This window comes from Callithrix jacchus, chromosome 7 (genome assembly GCF_049354715.1).
Source record: "Callithrix jacchus isolate 240 chromosome 7, calJac240_pri, whole genome shotgun sequence".
Lineage (NCBI taxonomy): Eukaryota > Metazoa > Chordata > Mammalia > Primates > Cebidae > Callithrix > Callithrix jacchus.
In genome coordinates this window covers 69,593,667-69,616,957 of record NC_133508.1, presented here as the reverse complement: position 1 = coordinate 69,616,957, position 23,291 = coordinate 69,593,667, and the positions used below count along the sequence as shown (strand labels likewise).

At 43.4% G+C, this 23,291-nt stretch overlaps 1 protein-coding gene across 9 annotated transcripts in view; it reads left to right on the top strand.

Moving 5' to 3' along the window:
* Positions 1-20,792, top strand: part of AK2 (adenylate kinase 2) — a 28,036-nt gene extending 7,244 nt beyond the window's left edge. The window contains exons 2-7 of one of the 9 annotated variants that reach the window (XR_013519914.1): positions 4,745-4,870; positions 8,178-8,288; positions 8,420-8,514; positions 15,984-16,056; positions 16,943-17,365; positions 19,878-20,792. Coding sequence is in view for 7 of the 9 variants with exons in the window: in XM_002750589.5 (XP_002750635.1) it covers positions 4,745-4,870; positions 8,178-8,288; positions 8,420-8,514; positions 15,984-16,056; positions 17,170-17,391 (627 nt within the window). In the remaining 2 variants the exon portion in view is untranslated. Of the gene's footprint in view, positions 1-4,744; positions 4,871-8,177; positions 8,289-8,419; positions 8,515-15,983; positions 16,057-16,860; positions 17,530-19,877 lie in introns of those variants that run through there. The other 8 variants (XM_003733401.5, XR_013519915.1, XM_002750589.5 and 5 more) reach the window with 8 other exon arrangements.
* Positions 20,793-23,291: the final 2,499 nt, after the last annotated feature.

Genomic DNA, 23,291 nt, shown 5'->3' with positions numbered 1-23,291 from the left:
TTGAGGAGCCACTCAGTCATAAACTTTAAGGGTGGGCCTAGCAGATGCCCCTTATGATTGATAATACACTGAAGTTTGAGAACCACTCAGTCCACCATGCTGTCTCTCTAGTGGTTTTAGCATTCTCATCAATTACCCCAGAGTCCTCCACCCCACACAGAAGTCTTATAGTGGTGATGAGCCTGCTTCTTGGGCTCAGCAAGAGTCTTTGGCCCACAGCAACAGACTGACTATAGGTTCCAGACCCCTGCACTTCAAAGTGTAGTTTAGAGTCCGGCCACTCATCCAGGCTTGGAAGCTTGCTTAAAATGCAGGTGCTTAGGCCCTACTGTATGGAACCAGAATCTCCATTTTAACAGCATTCCTCTAGTGATTTAGAGTCTGAGAATGGCTGCTCTAAAGCATAAGTTTGAAGTGTGAGGGAACTATAATAAAGTTATTTCATTAGGCTTCTGCAGTCTGTAAATAAAGAGCAGTGCAGGAGAATGATCCAAGATGGCTGATCACTAACATCTCGAGATTGCAGGTCCCAGTGAAAGCACAGAGAACGAGAGGATGCCACACTTTCAGACAAATTTTTGTCGCTCACGGAGCAGAAGATTCCCAGTGGAGGAGCCCCACGGGTCGTCAGCACGACTCTTGTGGCCGGCGCAGCGGTTTTGCCAGCACCTTGGCGCGGCAGCTCTTGGTGCAGAGTAAACGGGACTGGTTCCCCTTCTGACCGAAGTTTGGAGCTCCAGGAAGGCAGAGTCGCCTATTACAGACTCAAGAAGGAAGCCAGACTGGAGATTCCCAGGCAGAAAAGCACCATCAGTCTTAATGCCGCTGTTTTGGCCGGCGCAGTGGGTTGCTCGTATTTCGGCCCTGGGAATTAACAACTTGGACATCCACTCAGAGACCTAATTTGAAAGTTGGTAATTACAAAGATGACAGGTGGATAAATTTACAATGATGGGAAGAAACCAGCGTAAAAAGGCTGAGAATACTCAAAATCAGAATGCCTCTCCCTCTAAAGAGGATCACAGTTCCTCATCAACCAGGGAACCAGTGCATCCCATTAACAGAATCAGGCTTCAGAAGATGTATAATAAGAAACTTCTGTGAGTTAAAAGAACATGTTGTAGCCCAATGTAAAGAAACTAAGAACTTTGAAAAAAGGTATTGACAAAATCCTAATGAGAATAGACAGCTTAGAGAGGAATATAAGTGAATTAATGGAACTGAAGAATACAATACAGGAACTCGGAGAAGTATGCACAGGTTTAAACACTCAAATTGATCAAGCAGAATAAAGGATATCAGAGGTCGAAGACCAACTTAATGAAATAAAACGGGAAGACAAGATTAGAGAAAAAAGGATAAAAAGGAATGAGCAAAGTCTCCAAGAATTGTGGGACTATGTTAAAAGACCTAATTTACGTTTGATAGGTGTACCTGAATGTGACAGAGAGAATGAATCCAAGCTGGAAAATACTCTTCAGGAAAATTTTCCTAACCTAGCAAAGCAGGACAAGATTCAACCCCAGGTAATACAGAGAACACCACAAAGATATTCCTCAAGAAGAGCAACCCCAAGGCACATAATCGTTAGATTCACCAGGTTGAAACAAAGGAGAAAATGCTAAGGGCAGCCAGAGAGAAAGGTCAGGTTAATTACAAAGGGAAGCCTATCAGACTTACAGCAGATCTCTCAGCAGAAACTCTACAAGCCAGAAGAGAGTGGGGGCCAATATTCAACATCCTTAAAGAACAGAACTTTCAGCCCAGAGTTTCATATCCAACCAAACTAAGCCTCACAACTGAAGGAAAAATAAAATCTTTTATGAACAAGGAAGTACTCAGAGATTTTATTACCACCAGGCCTGCTTTACAAGAGCTTCTGAAAGAAGCATTACACATAGGAAGAAACAACCAGTATTAGCCTTTCTAAAAATATACCAAAAAGTAAAGAACATCAACATAAAGAAGAATTTACATCAATGAATGGATAAAACAGCCAGTTAACATCAAATGGCAGTAATCCTAAATTTAAATCGACTAAATCCCCCAATCAAAAGATACAGACAAAACCCAACGGTATGCTACATCCAGACCCATTTCACATGCAAGTATACACAAAGACTCAAAACAAAGGGATGGAGAAAGATTTACCAACGAAATGGAGAGAATAAATAAATAAATAAAAAGCAGGAGTTGCGATTCTTGCATCTGATAAAATAGATTTTAAAGCAACAAAGATACAGCGGTAAAAGGATCAATGCAAGAATAAGAACTAACGATCCTAACACCCAGATACATAGAGACTTAGACTCAATGAGAGAGAAGATTAATAAGGATATCCAGGACTCGAACTCAGATCCGGAACAAGTAAACTTAATAAATATTTATGGAGCTCTCCACTTTAAATACACAAAATATACATTCTTGTCAATACCACATCACACCTCATAGGTTTAAATGAAATATTGTTTGACCATTATTAATACCTATTTTTTAGAATAAAATAAAAGAGCAGTGCAAAGCAGACCATGGAAGGAAGCATTTTATTTATTGAATGCCTGCTGCATGTCTGATGTTTTTGGTACTTTATTTCATTTATCCTCATAAGAACCCTGTGAAGTAGTCATCATCCCCATTCAGCTGATGAGACAACTGACACTCTGAGAAGTTAAGTACTTAGCCCAAGATCACACAGCTGCTGGGTGCCTAAGCTAGGAATCAAGTGTAAATCTGTCTTGACTTCAAAATCCATACGTGCTCTTTGCAGCCTACCACATTGATTCTCAGGCAGCCAGCAGGAAATTAAGGAATTCATTTTCTTCCCTATTGCTGTGTGTTCTTCCATACACCTGTAGGATCCAGTCACCTGGAACAGTGCATAAGAGTTCTGCAGTTTGGGAATGCTAAAAATAGAACAGGTTCTGTGCTGGCAGCTTTTCTCTGTAGTGTTTTGGTCAGCCTTTCCACTTGAGCAAGCCTGACCTTCAAATTGTTTACACAGGTTAATTTCAACAGCCAATAAGAGAGATTGGCAGAAAGCACCCTCTGGGTATATGGCTACAGTGCCAGCCTGGTTTTTCATTGCCAGGGGTCCTGACATTCACTAGTTTTCCAAAGTACAGAGTTTTTAATGCCTTCTCTCTAGATTCCATTTTGCTACGAAGTCATTTCTTTGCTTTAACTGCATCAGTCCATGAATCACAAACCAGCCCTATCTATGTACCTTTTATTGTGTGCACCTAAGAAAATTCCCAATTATGTAAAAATTAGCCAGGCATGTGGCACGTGCATGCAGTCCCAGCTACTGGGAGACTGAGACAGGAGAATCACTTGATCCCAGAGAAGTCATGGCTCAGTCATGGCTGCAGTGAGCCATGATCATGCCACTGCACTCCAGTCTGGGTAACAGAGTGAGACTCTTATCTCAAAAAACAAAAGCAGGAAAAGAAAACTGCCAGTGAACTGGTTTGTTTGAACAGAGATCTAAACCTACTTAGTTTATGAAACAATTGAAAAGCTAAGATTGAGCTCCTTGAACTGATTATATTCCTTGTGACTTCTGTATTCTCTTTTTCTACTGTAAAGCCAGTGTTGAACTGTCTAGGGTCTCTTCCTATTCTAATTCTGCATTCTCAAATATAGTTCACCAAATATAAGCTCTTTAACGCCATAGTCTATGCCTTTTATACATCTGTTTCCCAGGCTCCCAATAGGGTTCTTGGGAAAGGCATTAGTAAATGTTTTCTTTCTGTATGAATGAATGTAGAATTAGGACAGGGGTTATGCTAAAAGCCAATGCCCATTGAGCACTTACTATGTGTCAAGGCCTGCATATACTGAATTCTATATAATCTTCTCATCAACCCAGTGAAATAGATACTATTACCATCTCCGTTTTACTTAGAGGAAATTTGAAACTTAGAAAGGTGAAGTGACTTCTTAAGTCATATATGTAATAGTGGATCTGGAGTCTGAAAATCAGGCAGTTTAACTCTCAAGCCTATGCTCTTGACCAAAAGGCTATAATGCCTCCTAAAACTAGTATGTAAGTGCTTATTATATGCCAAATGCTCTTTGTATATATCTCATGTAATCCTCACAGCTGCCTTCTGAGATGGAGCCTATTTTTGCCTTCATTTTAAACAGATAAGGAAGCTGAAAAGTGAAGTGGCCAAGATAATACAGCTACTTAGTGACAAGGAAGGGGGAAAACCCAGTTCTGCCTGGGGGCATCTGCTCCTAGCTGCCTCCCAGACCCAGTAGCTGTGGTACATGCAATTACACATTCATCCCTTTGGCAAATGTTTATTCAGCACACGTTATGTGCCAGGCATTGTACCGAGTGCGTTATATACATATCTAATTTAAATTTCACAGCAACCATGTGAAGTGTTGGTACTATTTTTATTCCCATTTACAATGGGGAAACTGAAACTTAACGTGTCACTAGTGTGTTGAGTGGAAACAGTAATAATAGCTAATATTTATAACTGCTTCCTGTGTCCTATTTATACTGTTTTAAGTGCTTTACATATATTATTTCATGTAATTATTACTATAACCCTATAGTCATTGTATGTTAGAATGTAATATAAGGACTTTTATCCCCATTACAGGTAAGGAAGTAGGCATTTGCCCAAGTTTACCATAGCCAGTAAGTGGCAGGGCCAGGTTTACACTTAGGCAGTCTGACTCCACAGCCTGCAGTGTAACTGTATCTTGGTTTTTGTCTTCCTTTCCATAGGCACCCAAATTGGCTGAAAACTTCTGTGTCTGCCATTTGGCTACTGGGGACATGCTGAGGGCTATGGTGGCTTCTGGCTCAGAGCTGGGAAAAAAGCTGAAGGCAACTATGGATGCTGGGAAACTGGTAGGTTTGGTGATACCATTGAGTATTGATATTCCTCAGAATCCAGATCTGCACTGTCTAATATGGTAGCCACCAGCCACAGTTGGCTATTTAGATTAATTTAAATTTAATTAATGTAAGAATCAGTTCCTCAGTTGCACTACCTATGTGTCAAGTATTTACCAGCCAGTGCAGATACAGAATTTTCCATTATCAAACAAAATTCTGGTGAACAACCATGTGTTAGAGGGTGTTTTAATAAACTGACAGATTATAGGAATTTTTAGAGTACAAGTTACTTTGTTCTGAATTTATGGCACTTACTCATAGCATTATTGAAGTTTTTCTGTGCTGATGTATTTTGTTACATACCCAAATTTTAGAGCCAGAAATGAAACTGCTGTCCCTAGGCCAGAACTCAGAGAGGTATTGTGCCTCTGTGTTCTATTTCTGTAACAAGGCAGTTACTTGCCAGTTGTGACAAAGGTAATATCCTTCCTATCTGGGGGCTGTAACTGCATTTTCTCTTTTTTTTCTGGAGACCCAGGCTGGAGTACACGGCTCACTACAACCTCAACCTCTGGGCTCAAGTGATCCTCCCACTTTGGCCTGATGAGTAGCTGGGACTGCAGGAACACACCACCATGCCCTGCTACTGTGTGCGTGTTGGGGTGGGGGATAGAGATGGGGTCTCACTGTGTTGCCTACACTGGTTTCGAACTCCTGAGCTCAACCTAGGAGCAGTCCTCCTGCCTCGGCCTCTCAAAGTGCTGGAATTACAGATGTGAGCTGCCGTGCCCAGCCACATTTTCTCTTTCTTTAGGCTAGTTGACCTAATTGGACAAATACAGTCAATTATTTTCTGGCACTAATCAAAGAAGATCTCTAGATTAATTATAACTGAGTTATTCTGGAACTTGGCTTCTGATAATCACCTTCAGAAGTCATTTTGTGGCTGGGCATGGTGGCTCATGCCTGTAAATCCCAGCACTTTGGGAGGCTGAGGAGGGTGGATCACCTGAGGTCGGGAGTTGGAGACCAGCCTGATCAAAATGGAGAAACCCTGTCTCTACTAAAAATACAAAATTATGGCCAGGCGCGGTGGCTCACACCTATGATCCCAGCACTTTGGGAGGCCGAGGTGCGTGGATCACGAGGTCAAGAGATCGAGACCATCCTGGTCAACATGGTGAAACCCCATCTCTACTAAAAATATAAAAAAAATCAGCTGGGCATGGTGGCGCGTGCCTGTAATCCCAGCTACTCAGGAGGCTGAGGCAGGAGAATTGCCTGAACCCAGGTGGCAGAGGTTGTGGTGAGCTGAGATCGCGCCCTTGCACTCCAGCCTGGGTAACAAGAGCGAAACTCCGTCTCAAAAAAAAAAAAATATATAGAATTAGCCAGGCATGGTGGCCCATGCCTGTAATCCCAGCTACTGAGAAGGCTGAGGAAGGAGAATTGCTTGAACCTGGGAGACAGAGATTGTGGTGAGCTGAGATCACACCATTGCACTCCAGCCTGGACAACAAGAGTGAAACTTTGTCTCAAAAAAAAAAAAAAAGAGGCCAGGCACAGTGGCACACGCCTGTAATCCCAACACTTTGGGAGGCTGAGGTGGGCAGATCACCTGAGGTTGGGAGTTCAAGACCAGCCTGACCACATGGAGAAACCCCCTCTCTACTTAAAAAAAAAAGAAAGAAATTAGCTGACCATGGTGGCACATGCCTGTAATCCCAGCTACTTGGGAGGCTGAGGCAGGAGAATGGCTTGAATCTGGGAGGTGGAGGTTGCGGTGAGCTGAGATCACACCATTGCACTCCAGCCTGGGCAACAAGAGCGAAACTCTGTCTCAAAAAAAAAAAAGAAAAGAAATCATTTTGTTCTTGGTCTTGGTGCTTGGTCTTCTATTCTTTGTTTTTTATCTTAACATGTTGGTTGGGAAAGGAGCTGGGGTTTGCTTCCATCCTCAAGTTACTTTCTGTTAGGCTTTGAGATTCCATGGCTATATCAAATGGTACCTCTGCCTCCCCACCTGCTCGCCCATTTCTCTAGCTTTCCCTTCATGTAATTGAGGCCTTGAGTCAAACCAGAAAGCTAGATATTTTGGACTTTGGGTCTTGGCAGAAGATTCTGTACTAAGAAAAAAATTGAGATGTGTCAATGAGATTGCTTATCTCCAGACTTCACCTAGTTGCAGAGCATGTCCTTTGTCCCCTTGTTCTAAGTTAGTGCCACGAAATAAGAGCATTAGCTGCCAAGATGGGCAGGCTTCGCTACAGGCTAGAGACTTTTCTTTCTATAATGGCCCAAGAGAAAAACCAGTTTTGGAAAGCTGGGAGAGGTCCTTATTGGGTTTTAGAGAGACTCAGAGTGTGTTGGCTTGTGGCTGGTTGCAGTGGCTTATACCTGTAATCCTAACACTTCGAGAGGCTGAGGCAGGCAGATCACTTGCAGTCAGGAGTTCGAGACCAGCCTGGCCAACATAGTGAAACCTCATCTCTACTAAAAATAGAAAAAATTGTCTGGGTATGGTTGTGTGTGCCTGTAGTCCCAATTGCTTGGGAAGCTGAGGCATGTGAATCACTTGAACCTGGAAGGTGAAGGTTGCAGTGGTGAGATTATGCCCCTGTACCCCAGCCTGGGCAACAGAACAAGAATGTCTCAAAAAAAAAAAAAGTGAGGGAAAGGTGTTGGCTTGGCTTCTCAGTTCCTTGGTTCTGACCCATTCTTGCCAATTCAGTGAACTTCTCTGTTTCCTCAAGTCCAGGATGGCCCAGATGTGTAACTAAGTACACACGTCAGTCATATTACTATTAGCCTAATGACAGCTGTGAAACGGAAAACAGATGCCTTTCGGTGTTTTTGTCAACCCCATTCTCTCCTGGCACTCTCTCAGGTGATCTCTCAGCCATTTGTCCTCACCTTTCTTGTGCGTTGAGGATCTCTGATTACTGATAAGCTGTTATCTGACAGCTTGGACTCTGGACTCTAGTGGCAAGAGGGGCCTTCAGAACCTAAGATACAAAGTTCTCCTGGTAAGGTAACAAGTAATGGAATCTACCTTCCCTCACCCAGATTTTTGGGATACAGAAGAATTTCAAGAGACGAGAATGTGTGTATGGCAACCACAGAGATAAAATCATGAAACTGGATCTGCCCAATGGAGCCATTTCACATTGGCTCTTATTGTTGCTTCTTTGAGTCCAAGAAAACACCCTGTTTAGTAATAAGGTTATATACACATGAACTTTTGGCTGTGAAGTTGGGCTAATGTCAGTCACCTAGATCATAGATTTAAACCAAAGGTTCTTTTGTTCTTAACTTCCAGGTGAGTGATGAAATGGTAGTGGAGCTCATTGAGAAGAATTTGGAGACCCCCTCATGCAAAAATGGTTTTCTTCTGGATGGCTTCCCTCGGACTGTGAGGCAGGCAGAAATGGTGGGTAGCTTGGTTTTTATATTACTACTGAATGAGAGCAAACTTTTGCCCCTTTTGTCTCTTAATTCCTCGGAAGGAGATGGGTCTGACCAAGCTCTAGTAGCTTAGGTGGGCCACACATTCTTTTACAGCTTGATGACCTCATGGAAAAGAGGAAAGAGAAGCTTGATTCTGTGATTGAATTCAGCATCCCAGACTCTCTGCTGATCCGAAGAATCACAGGAAGGTATTTGTTCCCTGAAGGTCCCTTTCCATGCTTCTCAGAACTTTGTCAAACGAAAATTGGTTTTGCCTAATCCCAGCTATGAAGCTTAGTGTCATTTCAACACCGATTGATTTTATTTGGTGACATTCACTGAAGTGGTGACTGGGATATGGAAAGAAGAGCAAGAGATTTGAAGTCAGACAGCATCTCATTCTTGTCACTTTTTTTTTTTTTTTTTTTTTTTTAAGAAATGGAGTCTCACTCTGTCACCCAGGCTGGAGTGCAGGGGTGCAATCTCAGGTCAATGCAACCTCTGCCTCCTGGGTTCAAGTGATTATCCTGCCTCAGCCTCCTGAGTAGCTGGGATTATAGGTGTCCGCCACCAGGGCCAGCTAATTTTTTTTGTATTTTTAGTAGAGACGGGTTTTCACCATGTTGACCAGGCTGGTTTTGAACTCCTGACCTTAAGTGATCCGCCCACCTTGGCCTCCCAAAGTGCTAGGATTACAGGCATGAGCCACTGCACCTGGTTCTTGTCACTTTTTTTTTTTTTTTTTTTTGAGACAGTCTTACTCTGTCGCCCAGGCTGGAGTGCATTGGCGTGATCTTGGCTCACTGTAACCTCTGCCTCCCGGGTTCAAGCAATCCTCCTGTCTCAGCCTCCTGAATAACTGGGACTATAGGCATATGCTACCACACCTGGCCAATTTTTGTATTTTAGTAGAGGCAGGGTTTCACCATGTTGGCCATGCCAGTCTCGAACTCCTGACCTGAAGTGATCCACCCTCCTCGGCCTCCCAAAGTGTTGGGATTACAGGTGTGAGCCACTGCACCTGGCCACTTGGCAGTTTTTAACTGTGACCCTTGTCACATTTCTTAACCTCTCTGAGGTTAAGAACTGTTGCCTCATAGGTAGAAAGGGGGCTGATAACACCTGCTTTGAGGAGCTGTTGCATGTGTTAGGTAACTTAAAATGCATAGTTGAAATCCTTGCCCATATTAGGTGCTTAAGAAATGTTAATTTGGCTGGGTGCGGTGGCTCAAGCCTGTAATCCCAGCACTTTGGGAGGCCGAGGCGGGTGGATCACGAGGTCAAGAGATTGAGACCATCCTGGTCAACATGGTGAAACCCCGTCTCTACTAAAAATACAAAAAATTAGCTGGGCATGGTGGTGCGTGCCTGTAATCCCAGCTACTCAGGAGGCCGAGGCAGGAGAATTGCCTGAACCCAGGAGGTGGAGGTTTCGGTGAGCCGAGATCACGCTTTGTACTCCAGCCTGGGTAACGAGGGAAACTCCGTCTCAAAAAAAAAAAAGAGATGTTAATTTATTTACATGTATACCTCCATTTTAGTGCTCCTTAAATCTAATTTCAGCTGGAGTTGCCATATTTTGCTGTAGACTTTTTATTAATTATAAAAATAATAGAACCATCCATACAAAAATTAGAAAATGGAGGAAAAATTTGCTCATAGTATAGTCACTTTATTTGTGTGTATGTGTGTGTGTTTTAACATGTTCGTTTCTCTATAATAGCATTGAACACATAAATGCCTCTGCTTCTGGACACTTGTTCTGACAGACCAACACGGCTTTAGGCTACAGTTTTCTCTACCCTATTTCAGTAATCACTCACATCGGCTTTGTGCCTTCCAGAAGAATGTTGGAAGCTTTCAACTGCTAATGGACCCTCCATTCTCCTCTTTATTGCGGGCTGTAGCTTTTTTATGTCTTTGTCATTTTAATGGTGTCTCAGGAAAGTGGTCAGCCCACCATCTTGAACCAGATATCCATGACCATTATTTTTAATCGCTCAGTGATATTTCACAGTAGGCAAACCATTGTTTACTTATTTCCTTACTGTGCATTTGTGTTTCTTCCTGTTAGCCACTGTTAAAATGATACTATGGCCATCATAAGCATGTAAATTTTTGGATTTAATTAGGAAAAAAATGTTTTCTTATTTCAGACTATTACTTTGATTTCCTAATAAGGTTGAACATCTTTTCCATGTGTTTGTAATCCATACCCTCAAGGAGACAGACAACGCAGTGTTAGCACTGTTATCCTGGAAAGCAATATGAAATTCAGTGGCTTCTACCTCATGTTAATTTTCTTTTCAAATGTCCAGGTTACATGTCTCCAACTATTCCATGGGCTCCTTCATTGCAGGAACTTCTGTTTCTTTGTATCCCCACTGGACACAGAGTAGACAAAGTTGATGTAAATCGAGAAGCAGTAGGGTTAACAGTAAAGATATCACCAGGCCTGGGGTCTCTGAGGCACTGAGCAAGTATTAGCAAAACCAGGTGATACTGGAGACCTTTGATTCTATGGGCCCAGCTTCCTACATAGCCCAGTTCTAGACCCTGGGAGCAGAGGACCAGGAGAGGCTCTAGTATAACCATATAGTGAGATGCCCATCTCTGACCTCAGAGAGTCATATATGAAACTTGGGCTGTTCAGTGTAGTACGAAGTCCAAGAAGAAAGCCTGGGGACAGGGAAGAAAGGCTTCCTAGGATAGAGCTAACATCAAACTCTACCTTTCTGGATGAAGAGTATTTCAGTGAGACTTTCCCAGAAGGGAGTAGAAGTGGGAATGAGTATGGGGTGCGCTCTTGCTGAGGCTAGTAGCAGACATGTCTGCCCAGTGGTCTGGGGGGCAGGATGGTAGAAGGAATGCTGTTGAGAAGATAAAATGGGAGCTTTACTGGGGAGATCTGACAAACCAAAGAGGGTAGACCTCACAGAGTTCAGGATTCATGAGATATTCTTGAGTCTCTGGCTGTTGTGCCAAAAACAGTATTCTAACAACGCTAGCTTGGTCCTAGTGTACAAAGTAAATTAGGGCAAGGAGAAACAGATAAGGACACCATCTAGGAGCCTGATTATGATCCACGTGTTGTGATGGAGGTTTCTAACTGAGGTTGAGCAGGTGAGAACAGAGATTCTGAAGAACCAATAGCAGGATTGCTGTAAAGCGTGAAAGAGAAAAGACTCAGTCCCTCCATTTGAAAGTAGGTGGTTAGTGTGACTTCCTCCCTCCCAGAGAGAAGGACTTCCTTCCTCACAGAGCATGTCACTGCTGAAGGTGTTTTTCCAAGTTTACCCAGCAGATTAGTGACAGGGTTAGCCCTGGAAGCCTGCTTTCTGCCTCCCAGTGCAACATGTTGATGGTTAGAAGAAAATGAGGCAGGAACTAGTCAGTTTAATAAAGATCTTTTTTATTTTAATTTTCTTTTTTTTTTTGAGACAGAGTCTCACTCTGTCATCCAGGTTGGAAATAGATGTTGGCTGTTTGGAGATGCTGGGAAATGAACCCGGTACCTCACACAGGATCTTTTTCAAGTCTGAGATGATATGGACCCCATTGTAACAATTTTCTGAATTAGCTCCCACCTCACTTCTAGTCATTTTGAGTCCTTGTTCGGCTTCTTGAATATGAGTAGTTGGTGGTTGTGGTTTTTCTTTTTAACTTATTCTCATATCCTAATTATCCTACCAGTTGGATCTCTGTTACTCTCTTAATATCTTTTTTTTTTTTTTGAGATGGAGTTTCCGCTCTTGTTACCCAGGCTGGAGTGCAATGGCACGATCTTGGCTCACCACAACCTCCACCTCCTGGGTTCAGGCAATTCTCCTGCCTCAGCCTCCTGAGTAGCTGGGATTACAGGCACGCGCCACCATGCCCAGCTGATTTTTTAAATATTTTTAGTAGACACGGGGTTTCACCATGTTGACCAGGATGGTCTCGATCTCTTGACCTCATGATCCACCCGCCTCGGCCTCCCAAAGTGCTGAGATTATAGGCTTGAGCCACCGCGCCCGGCCTTATCTTAATATCTTAACCATCCCACTTTTGTGGATGAGAAAACAAGCGTTTAAAGCATCACACTGAATGTTGGGCACCGTGGTTCATACCTGTTATCCCAGCTTTTTGGGGGGCCTAACTAAACAGGAGGATTACTCGAGGCCAGGAGTTTGAGACCAGCTTGAGCAGCATAGAAGACCTCATCTCTACTAAGAAGCAAAAAGAAAAAAAAACTTAGCCAAGTGTGGTGGTGCACACCTGTGGTGGTGGTGGTCCCAGCTACTTGGGAGGCTGAGGTGGAAGGACTGCTCGAGCTTGGGAGGTCAAGGCTGCGCTGAGCCACTGCACTCCAGCCTGCGTGACAGAGCAAAACACTGTCTCAAAAAAATAAAGTGTCATACTCACGGTAGCAGTGATTGTAGATTCCCTGCCCTGTTGGCACCTCCAAGCCAGGCTTAGTGGCTCATGGAGCTGTTTTGTCTTGAGACCAATCCCATTTGAAGAACTTGGAGAGTGAGCTTTCTTTCATTTACCTGCTAGGGAATGAGCCTTGCATTCCTTTTAAAAAGTGGTATTTGTGAATAAGAAAACAATAGTGTGTGGGGTCATATTTGTTGTAGCCTTGCTGCTATGTGCCTTGTGCTCTCTAGAAGGTGAAAAAATATCGTGGTCCACATCTCATGCCCCTAGCCCTTCTCAAAATTTCTGCTGCTGAACCCAGCAGCCTGCTCTCTCCTCTCCCTGGGTCTCCCAGTGGATGCCATTTCTGAATGAATGCATCAGAGGAACCCTTCCAGACACTCAAGTAATGGAAGGTCCAACCTCACAGTACATGACTGTAGTCACAGGAGCCTTTACTCCTCTGTCCAGTGGCCTTCCGTATCCATGATACTCTCATCCACAGATTCAAGCATTTGTGGATTAAAAATATTCAGAACAAAAACTGTAACCAATAACTATAACCTGGGGAAGCTGAAGAAAATAAAAAATAATACAAATTTTAAAATGCAGTATAGCATTTCTTTACATGGCATTTACGTTGTATTAGTTATAAATAATCTAGAGATGATTTAAAGTATACAGGACAACCAGCCTGGGCAACATGGTAAGACCTTGTCTCTACAAAAATGTTAAAAAATTAGACTAAGTGAGGTGGCTCATGCCTGTAATCCCAGCACTTTGGGAGGCTGAGGCAGGTGGATCACAAGGTCAGGAGTTCAAGACCAGCCTGACCAACATGGTGAGACCCCCTGTCTCTACTAAAAATACAAAAAAATCAGCCAGGCATGGTAGCAGGTGCCTGTAATCCCAGCCTACTCAGGAGGCTGAGGCAGGAGACTTGCTTGAACCCGGGAGGTGGAGTTGCAGTGTTGCCTCCAGCCTGGGCAACAGAGTGAGACTCTGTCTCAAAAAAAAAAAAAACAAACAAATAAATAAGCAAAAATAAAAATTAAATTAAAAAATTAGCCAGGCATGGTGGTGCATGTCTATAGTCATAGCTACTCCAGAGGCTGTGGCGGGAGGGTCACTTGAGCCCAATAGTTTGTGGTTACAGTGAGCTATGGTCATTGCTATTGCACTCTAGCCTGGGCAACAGAGCAAAACTGTGTCTCAAAGAATAAAGTATACAGGAAAATGTGCATATGGAAATGCTGTACCATTTTATATCAGGGACTTGAGCATCTGTGGATTTTGGTATCCACAGAGGGGGTTCCTGGAACCAATTCCCCCTATGAATACTAAGGGATGACTATATAGCTTATTTTCTCTACTGTCACGTCCCTCATGCCCATAACCCAATGACACTTTATGCCATAAATGGACCGTCTTGTCCCCCAAAATATGCTGTGATTAAAACACAGTAGCACATTTTACAGAGATGCTCCTTCAGTAGTCTAAATACAGTTGAGTAGAATATTTATTTTTTTATTTTTTTGAGACAAAGTCTTGCTCTGTTACTCAGGCTGGAGTACCGTGGCATGATCTCGGCTCACAGCAACCTCCTTCACCCAGGTTCAAGCGATTCTCCAGCCTCAGCTGCCCAAGTAGCTGGGATTACAGGTGTCTTCCACCACACCTGGCTAATTTTTAGTAGAAACGGGGTTTCAGCTGGGCACGGTGGCTCACGCCTGTAATCCCAGCACTTTGGGAGGCTGAGGCTGGCAGATCACAAGGTCGAGAGATCGAGACCATTTGGCCAACTTCGTGAAACCCCATCTCTACTAAAAATACAAAAATTAGCTGGGCATGGTGTTATGCACCTACAGTCCCAGCTACTTGGGAGGCTGAGGCAGGAGAATCACTTGAACCCAGGAGGCAGAGGTTGCAGTGAGCCGAGATCACGCCACTGCACTCCAGCCTGGCAACAGAGTGAGAGACACTCCATCCCCAAAAAAGAGTCAGGCGCAGTGGCTCACGCCTGTAATCCTAGAACTTTGGGAGGCTGAGGTGGGTGGGTCAACTGAGGTCAGGAGTTCAAAACCAGCCTGGCCACCATGGTGAAACCCCATCTTAAAAAAATAATAATAAATTAAAAAAAAAAACGGGCTTTCGCCATGTTGCCCAGGCTGGTCTCAAACTCCTGACCCTGGGTGATCTGCCCACCTTTGCCTCCTAAAGTGTTGGGAATAAGGTATAAGCTCCTGGGCCCAGTCCAAATACTGCTGTGCATGCCAAATGGTGAAAAATATTAGGGACCTCTAGTCTAATAGACCTTCATGAGAAGAGCAGCCATTAGTTAAATAAGCAAACAAACACTTGGTTGGCAGAGAATTGGAAAACCACAGAACTCAAGCAAGGCCTGGCTGCTGAGCAGAGCTTGGCCTACCTCCTTTCTTTAGGTTTCTAGTCTCTTGTGGTGTGACCATTCCCAGTCAGGAATGTAGGTGTGTCACCTATGGGGACTCAGCACAGGTACAGCTACCTGCTATACATTCAGTGCCAAACAAATGCCTGTTGTTGAGCTCTCTAATCCATAACTTGCTTAATAAGTCCTTTTTCCTGATGACTTGAATATTGCTCCATAAGAGTTAGGCTGTCTTTTATCTTCTGTGTGATCAAAAAGATGTGTTGCATTATCTTGTAGTGTTTACATCCATGGGAAATGTTTTTCCTGTTAGTACCTTTCTGTTTTTGTAACCCAGCTAGTTTAGAAAATGGAATTCATTTCTTTTCTCTTCTGTCCCCCATAGCTCTTTGTACAAATCTCTGTTAAAGGATTATCATATTTGTCATTTATTTCCACATTTGTCTCCTTCACTGAGCACTACTTGTGGACAGGGATCATTCATTACTCATTGCTTTGTAGCCTCTGAATTCAGCTTAAGGCTTGAATGGGAGTAGGCACTTATTAATGTTTATTTAGTGAATGGGTAAAAAGAATGGGTGACTCTGTGAGACTAGCACCAGAGTTCCTTCTCTCTAGTTCTGAATTAGGTAGTTATGCCAGCAGTTTGCTCTTCAGCCAGAAATTCATAATAATATTTGGTCAAAATAGAAAATATACTCTGCTGCTAGCATAAGCTCTCCTGAAAGCCGTTATTTAGCTGGGTTTTCTGCTGGGTGCTGGGTTGTTGCATCCAGCATCCCTGTCTGCTTGTCATTTCGGAGGTCCCTGGAGTGTGGAGTGCAGGCGTGTACTGTCAGTTAACCTGACTCATATTCATTTGCTGCCTTTCAGGCTGATTCACCCCAAGAGTGGCCGTTCTTACCATGAAGAGTTCAACCCCCCAAAGGAGCCCATGAAAGATGACGTATGTAAACGCAGGACAAGAAATTTCCTTTTCTTTCCTTCTGCTTTCTTCACTGGTTTTCTTTTGTTCTTTCCATTTTCCTTTTATTTCTACCACTATTACTAACATAGTCATGAAAAATGACACTATCAGGCTAATCACATGGCCAGTGTCAGATCTATTCCGTGTCTCCTCAGGTGGTTTATTGCTTGGCCTCAAGGTAGCTACCAGTTGTGCCAGCTTTTTGCAGTGCCCAGATTGTACTGGTCTTCTGTCAAGAGCAGCCCCTCTCTGACATCATGGCCACCTAAGTGACCAGCTAATAAGGAGAAGATTTCTTAAAAGCCTAGAATTGGAGAGTGGGGAGAGTGTGGCACTGAAGAGGAATTTTCTGACCAGTCCTCCAAAAGAATATTGTTTCCCTATAGTACTGTTGCTGTACTGTGTCCTGGGGTCTCATACATGGTCACTGCACCATTTGCCATAAAGAGTATATATGGTCTGTTTTAGAGCATGCAAACAACAGTAAGAATTTCCTGGATTTACCTTTGTCCTATGAAACAAGTTCATCAGATCATCCAGGTTCTATAAATACAGGTTCTAGAGCCATTATGGCAACTTGGTCACATTTTGCAAAGTTGCTAATTCTGCCATTCAAAGTTCTTTCTTATTTTACTTTCCACTTTTAGAATGTTGATGAGTGACACTCTAGTAAAAATGCTGAATATTTAAGCAACTAAGATTACAATTGCTAATGCATCTTTGATTTTGGTGTATTCTCCTAGTCTTAGGGGCTTTTGACTTCCTTACTTTTGACCCTAGAAGTGTTTACCTTGGAAGCTGAATCGCCTGAGCAGAAAACTGAGAAAGTCATTGCCTATCTTCTCATGAGCCCCTTTCCTCACAGTTGCTGTTTCTGACAGACTCTCTGGCTTCTCTGGACAAGCTGCTCTGCTCCTGGGAGTACCAAAGTTCTTTATTGGAGAGGGTCTGAATTGCCTGTCTGCCTCTGATGGGCTTTGGGAGCAGACAACATCCTGGGCAGAATGGTCCCATCTCATATCTGCATCTGGCATGGAATAAGAAAACCTTGCTAACAGTCCCAGCCTTTCATTGCTCTCTTCATATTCTCAGATCACCGGGGAACCCTTGATTCGTCGATCAGATGATAATGAGAAGGCCTTGAAAATCCGCCTGCAAGCCTACCACACTCAAACCACCCCACTCATAGAGTACTATAGGAAACGGGGGATCCACTCTGCCATCGATGCATCCCAGACTCCTGATGTCGTGTTCGCATGCATCCTAGCAGCCTTCTCCAAAGCCACATGTAAAGACTTGGTTATGTTTATCTAATATTGGGTCCAAGAGGACTTTCTTCTTCCTAGTCCTGTGAGGGAGTGGGTGGGAATGGCAGGACAGGCAAAGAGAAGCTTCCTCAGGCTAGCTAAAATATCATTTGATGTATTGATTAAAAAAGCACTTGCTTGATAATTGGTGTGTTTGCGAGGCTCATCTCATCTGTGTATGCGTGTTGGATATGTGTATGCGCAGGTATATGTGTTCACTCTCCTACTTTCTAAGTTTTGGGCTAGGTGGCTTTACTAACTGTTTACTTCTTTTTTGTTGTTGTTTTGAGACAGTTTCACTCTGACACCCAGGCTGGAGTGCAGTGGTGTGCTCTTGGCTTACTGCAATCTCTGCTTCCTGGGCTCAAGCAATTCTCCCTCCTCAGCCTCCTGAGCAGCTGGGACTACGGGTGCGTGCCACAACACCTGGCTAATTTTTGTGTATATGTTGTAGAGACAGGGTTTTGCCAAGTTGCCCAAGCTGGTCTTGAACTCCTGGGCTTTAGCAATCCACCCACCTTGGCCTCCCAAAGTGCTGGGATTACAGACGTGAGCCACCACACCCAGCCCAGTTGTTTACTTCTTCTTCTCCTTTTTTTTTTTTTTTTTAATCTTATAACCAGCTTAGAGAAGAGCTGTTTACTTCTTTAACCATACTTTTGATTTTATATTTTGACCAAAATAAACTAACTCAGGTAATCTTCCAGGGATCACAATTCTGAAACCTCATGGTATATCTTCCATTTCCAGCAGCTGATTGGAAGCCCAGCATCATGTGAAGTTAGGCAGGGTCACAATTCTTGATGGCACATTATTGGTAGAGAATTCCATTTATTTTCTAACCCATAATGAAAAGCCACATGAGTCAGTGTGTGAACAGAGATCATTAATTTTTCCCCCTAAGTGGAAGGAAAAAGGCACTTATGTTGCAGATTATAGAAATTACTGGGAGACGGTATCATCATAGAAAGAGCCAGGCCAAGTTGGAATATTTTTGTGATCTGCATCATGATGCTGAAAAGTAGGGATTATTTGGGACTTGGGTTTGAAAACTGAATTGTTGCCAGATAATTAAACCAGGTGAAAGGTCCTTTTACATTCAGATTGTCTTCTGAACATCCAGGCTGAGTGAGAGCAGCCAAGTCTACTTCCCCAAAGAGAGACCAGGATAGGTTTATTTGCTTTTATTTTTAATCTTTGCCTCTGTTTCCAAGTGTGAACAAAACAGTGTGTGATCTATTATTCTTGGATTCATTTTGATCAGTATTCATTCAAACCCAGTCTCTCTCCAGGACATAAAACTGAAATCAGATATGTTCCTTTTAAACCCAAACCCTCTCTCTTCTAGATCCAACCCTTCACCCTAATTTTATGATAGTTATAGCCACAGGCTTCCCCAAGAAAAGATCACCCAGAAATAAGACCACCTGCGACAGTAACCAGCTTTTATTCATAACCTTAGCTTCCCAACTGTTGAGCATTTTTTTTTCTTTTCTTTTCTTTTCTTTTTTTTTAACTCATTGCTCAGTATCACAGAACTGTTGCGTATTTTCTAAAGTCCCTGCTGTGCCTTTTGGTTTCTGGTTTGATTTATGGCAAACATATGAAGTAACAGACTGCTATGAAGGACTACAAAAACAGCGGCCTCTGGAAAAACCATTAGAAAGTGGCAGATCCAGTAAATAATGTCTCTTGCCTCAGCATAATCTGCTGCTGACTCAATGCAGTGGACTCTAAAGGGCCCAGCCTTCTTCTGACCTGAGCTCTCCTGCTGTCTGTGGGAGTACTGGAGGGCTTATCTGCCATCCACATGGCAAGTGGGCATGAGTATGTGGCCACCTTGCTTCCCTCTTTGCCTGGTCCAAGTGAGTTTCTGCTGCCTCTGCCCTGCCTTGTTTTCCTGGCTCTAAGCTAACTCCACCCACTCTTAATGGAAACTCAGTCTCTTAATGGAAACTCAGTCTGGCTTTGTGTGTTTCTGGGAAGCACATGACTTCTGGGAATGGGCAAGGAAGAGGAGTGAAACAAAAACTGTCAGCTATGTGTGCCTGGTCTGGAATCCTTCTCTGGGTAAAAGTGGCATCATGAATCTTACAATCAGCTCCCCTTTAACTAGGAACAATTGTAAACACTTGGCCTCATAGTTGAGGTCCCTGAGTGTTTGCTAATTGAATGTACGTGATCCATGCCCAAATATTTGTCATCCATCCACATATAGTCATGTGCGCATACATGTGCAAGTGATATTTGGGCGGCCCATAAGAACTAGAAGATTCATAGGGAATGCATATACCCTTCTCAGGATGCTTAGGATTCTGTTTTTGCTTCATTTAATTCCAGAGTCTTAACCTCAGCAGGTTCTGCTTTTACCTGGCAGAGAAATGTCCAGTGTTCAATGCATTTGGTTGCTGGGGCTGGCATGCCAGCCTCCTCTGATATGTACTTGGTTTTTAAAAACCCATTTTGTTCTCTCTTGTTTCCTCTCTATTTCAGCCTAGTATCAGAAGGCCAGGCGAGACTGCACCACTGCTCATCACCCTGCGGCATGATCCCTGCTCTTAGGTGCTGGGCAGAAGGGAATGGGGGTCAGGGTGAGGATGGTGAAGGAGGGCTGCTGAGGGGCTCAAAAGGAATATTTGGAAGAGCAGCAGTGTTACTGTAGTGAGGCAGTTTCTTTTATACGTAAGTAGGAGTTTTTAAAGTGTAAGGGAAAAATTAATTTTTTGAAAAACACCATGCTTGGAGGGTGGGGGTAGAAATAGAGAGATACAGTATTATTTCTAAGGAATCGGGCTCTCCTTTACTCTGGACTGGTGACAATATTTTTTAAAGCCAGTGCTCTAAGACCTCAGCTTTTATCTCGGAACCCCATGGGTTCCAGACCAAGAGTACAGGAAATCAAATTATTGTCCGGTCTGTCCTATAGCTTGGAACAGGGAGGCTTTGACTACTGACTGTGGTTTCATACACTGTAAGATCAAAAAACCATCTCCACATTTGAAAGAGATATAAGGTGTATTCACAGTGATGGTAGATCAACAAATCAAGCTTACTGGAATCAAGGGAAGGGGGAAGAGAATGGAATGGAGAGGGAGGCTGACTCCTTTCCCCTGACCTACCACTGATTCACCAGGCTACCTACTCTCATGAGTAACCTCTCCCAGCTACCCAATACATGCCACAATCCTATGCTCTTGCCTTCTTTTATCTGCAGTGTGTGAAGGGACCCTTTTAAATAAATGAGCAAATGTCCCAAGCTGTATCCAAAGATTGTCCTTTCCATTCTCAAATCCTGTGACTGGGATCACTCAACAGCACTGTGATGTATTATTTTCAATGAGGTGCCTTTCTTAACTGACCAAATGCTGCCTTATTTGGCCCTAAGTCAATAAAATATGTTAAAATTTGTATTCCCGGTTGTGGCATTTTTTAGATAATCTGATGACATTGAATTCTGGACCTGGCTTGGACGGAAAGGAAGTCCTTTCTTGTGGTCGCTGGCAGCTGTGTGGTAGGGAAATCCAAGTATTTGCCCATAAGATAAACCTACACCCTCTTGACCTTCAGCTCCTATGCAGGATTTTCTTGAGCCCAGAGACAAGGCAGCTTGGTCTAGTGGAGATAGTACTGTTCTTAGAGTTCAAGGGACCTAGGACAAATCCCAGTCAGTTAGTTATTCACTCTGCTCCTGTTTCCTCAGCTGAAAAAGGACGTTGGTTATGCTGCCTTCTCAGCCTCAATGGCACTAAATGAAATTTATAGGAAGAAGCTTTCTGCTCAGTACCTGGCACGCATGAGACATTGGATAAATGTTAGTTGGATCCGATATACACAGAAAAATACCTGCTTCCTGCCAGGCTGGATAGTTGTTGAACGGACACTTGTCCATATCTAGAAAGCCAGTGCTTCTAATCACTAAGCCAGATCATTTACTACCTTTTCAGTTGCTGCTTTTTTTTTTTTGTATTTTTAGTAGAGACGGGATTTCACCATGTTGGCCAGGCTGGCCTCAAACTCCTGACCTTGTGATCCGCCAGCCTTGGCCTCCCAAAGTGCTGGGATTACAGGCATGAGCCACTGTGCCCGGCCTTCAGTTGCTTCTATAACACCCTTTATTGCTTCTCTGTGTGTCCTAGTTTAAATCATTTCTTCTCCAGCAAAAGTGAGCTTAAATCATTTGTCCAAACTAAAGTTCTCATACTTTTGGAAGGGTTGCCTTTGCAAGTGAGGTTTCTGAGAAATGACTGTTGTTCCCAAAACAAGAGGGAGCTAGGCTGAAAGCACTACCTTTCTTCTTTAGGTGTCTTGTTACAGAGAGAGGCAGGGTCCTCACTGAGAAATTAAATTCTGTTCCCTGATCCAGCCCCTCCTCCTGCTCCACTTACTCACCTCTGCACAGTCATTTTCAGGTGTCAGACTTACTGATTTGCACTGATCTGTTTGTTCCCTGAGCTTTTTAAATGCCCCATGAAAATTTTTTTTCCTCCCTTGGTCATCGTGCATCTAATTGCAGGGAAATGTTTGTCAAACCATCCTGTGAAGCAGCATAGTGTAGTTGAGAAGAATAAACAGAGAAGACTAGGTGAGCTATTGCTTGTTTGCTTCTTTGGGCCTGGGTTTCCTCATCCAATTTGCAAACCGAGAATGTACACTAATCCTACCACTCCTGGAAGACTGACTTCATATGAAGTACTATGCAAAGGCTTCACGTAACCCTCACAGCATGCTGTGCAGTCAGAACTGTCCTTCACTTTTATAGGTGAGGAAACCGGAGTTGGAGGGCTGAAGTGGCATTCCTGAGGTCATGCATAAGAGGCAGTCAGGACTCAAACAGTCTCTAACACTTATCTGTTCCTTGACCTTGTTGCTGAAGTAATTTAATTACTTGCGTAGCTCTGCAGACAGGAAGGGTCACCCTGAATAAGAGCTCTTTTCCATGGACACTTAGCACTGCCAGAACTGATTTTGAAGAAATCACTGCTGGCTCTGAGGACCCAGGGTATGTGTCTTAAGATCTCTTATGTGTACAAAGTGTCACTGACAGAACAGAGCAGGATGGAGAGCAGCCTCCTCATAAGCCTCACAAGTCTTTCCTCAGATGAAGACAGAGCAACAAGTCAGAAGACAGATTTCAACAGCAACTTCACCATGTGACCTTGGGCAAGTTATCTCCCCTCATCAGTAGAATGGGAAGGATCCCTACCCCTCAAGGGTGCTGATCACAGTAGGGACCAAGATATTCATGTGGGTTGGGCTGCCCAAGACACAGCAGATGCTTAGTAAACATGGAATTCAGAGGGAAAATGTAGGCATTGATGAGAGCTGTTGTCTTAATGAACTAGGCTAAGGATCCCCTAGAAATCAGGGACCTCTGAAATTATATGCAGAATTCTTTATGTGTTTTCATAGTAGTCTAACATTAAATTCTTAACTGTGTGGGAGGTTTTACATGCATTATCTCATTTATTCTCAATAACCCTATGGAGGTAAGTACTGCTATTATCTCTATGGTATGTCTATGGACTTTGCAGTTCAGACATCTGAATAATGGCAGAACCAGAGCATGAGCCCAAGTCTGGCTCCACACCCCAGCCTCTTACCACTGTGCTAATTGCTTTGACACTTTGCTGGGAGAGGGGAAATGATCTGAAAAGGCACTCAAGATACAGAAAAGGCTATGAGCCATGGATCTAAACAAAAGGAGAACTTGAGTGGCTTTTCTCTGTTACGTGAAGAACCTGCCACAGGTAAGACCTTTTTCTATTTTGTCATCCTCTGTTGTTTCCTTATTGTTGGTGCTAAAGCTCCAATGTGCTGGATTTGCAAAGCTCCTAGAATCACCCGTATTCTAGAAAGGCTGGAGGGGCGAGTTATGATGGGGGAAAGGATCCATTTCCTGTCCCCTGT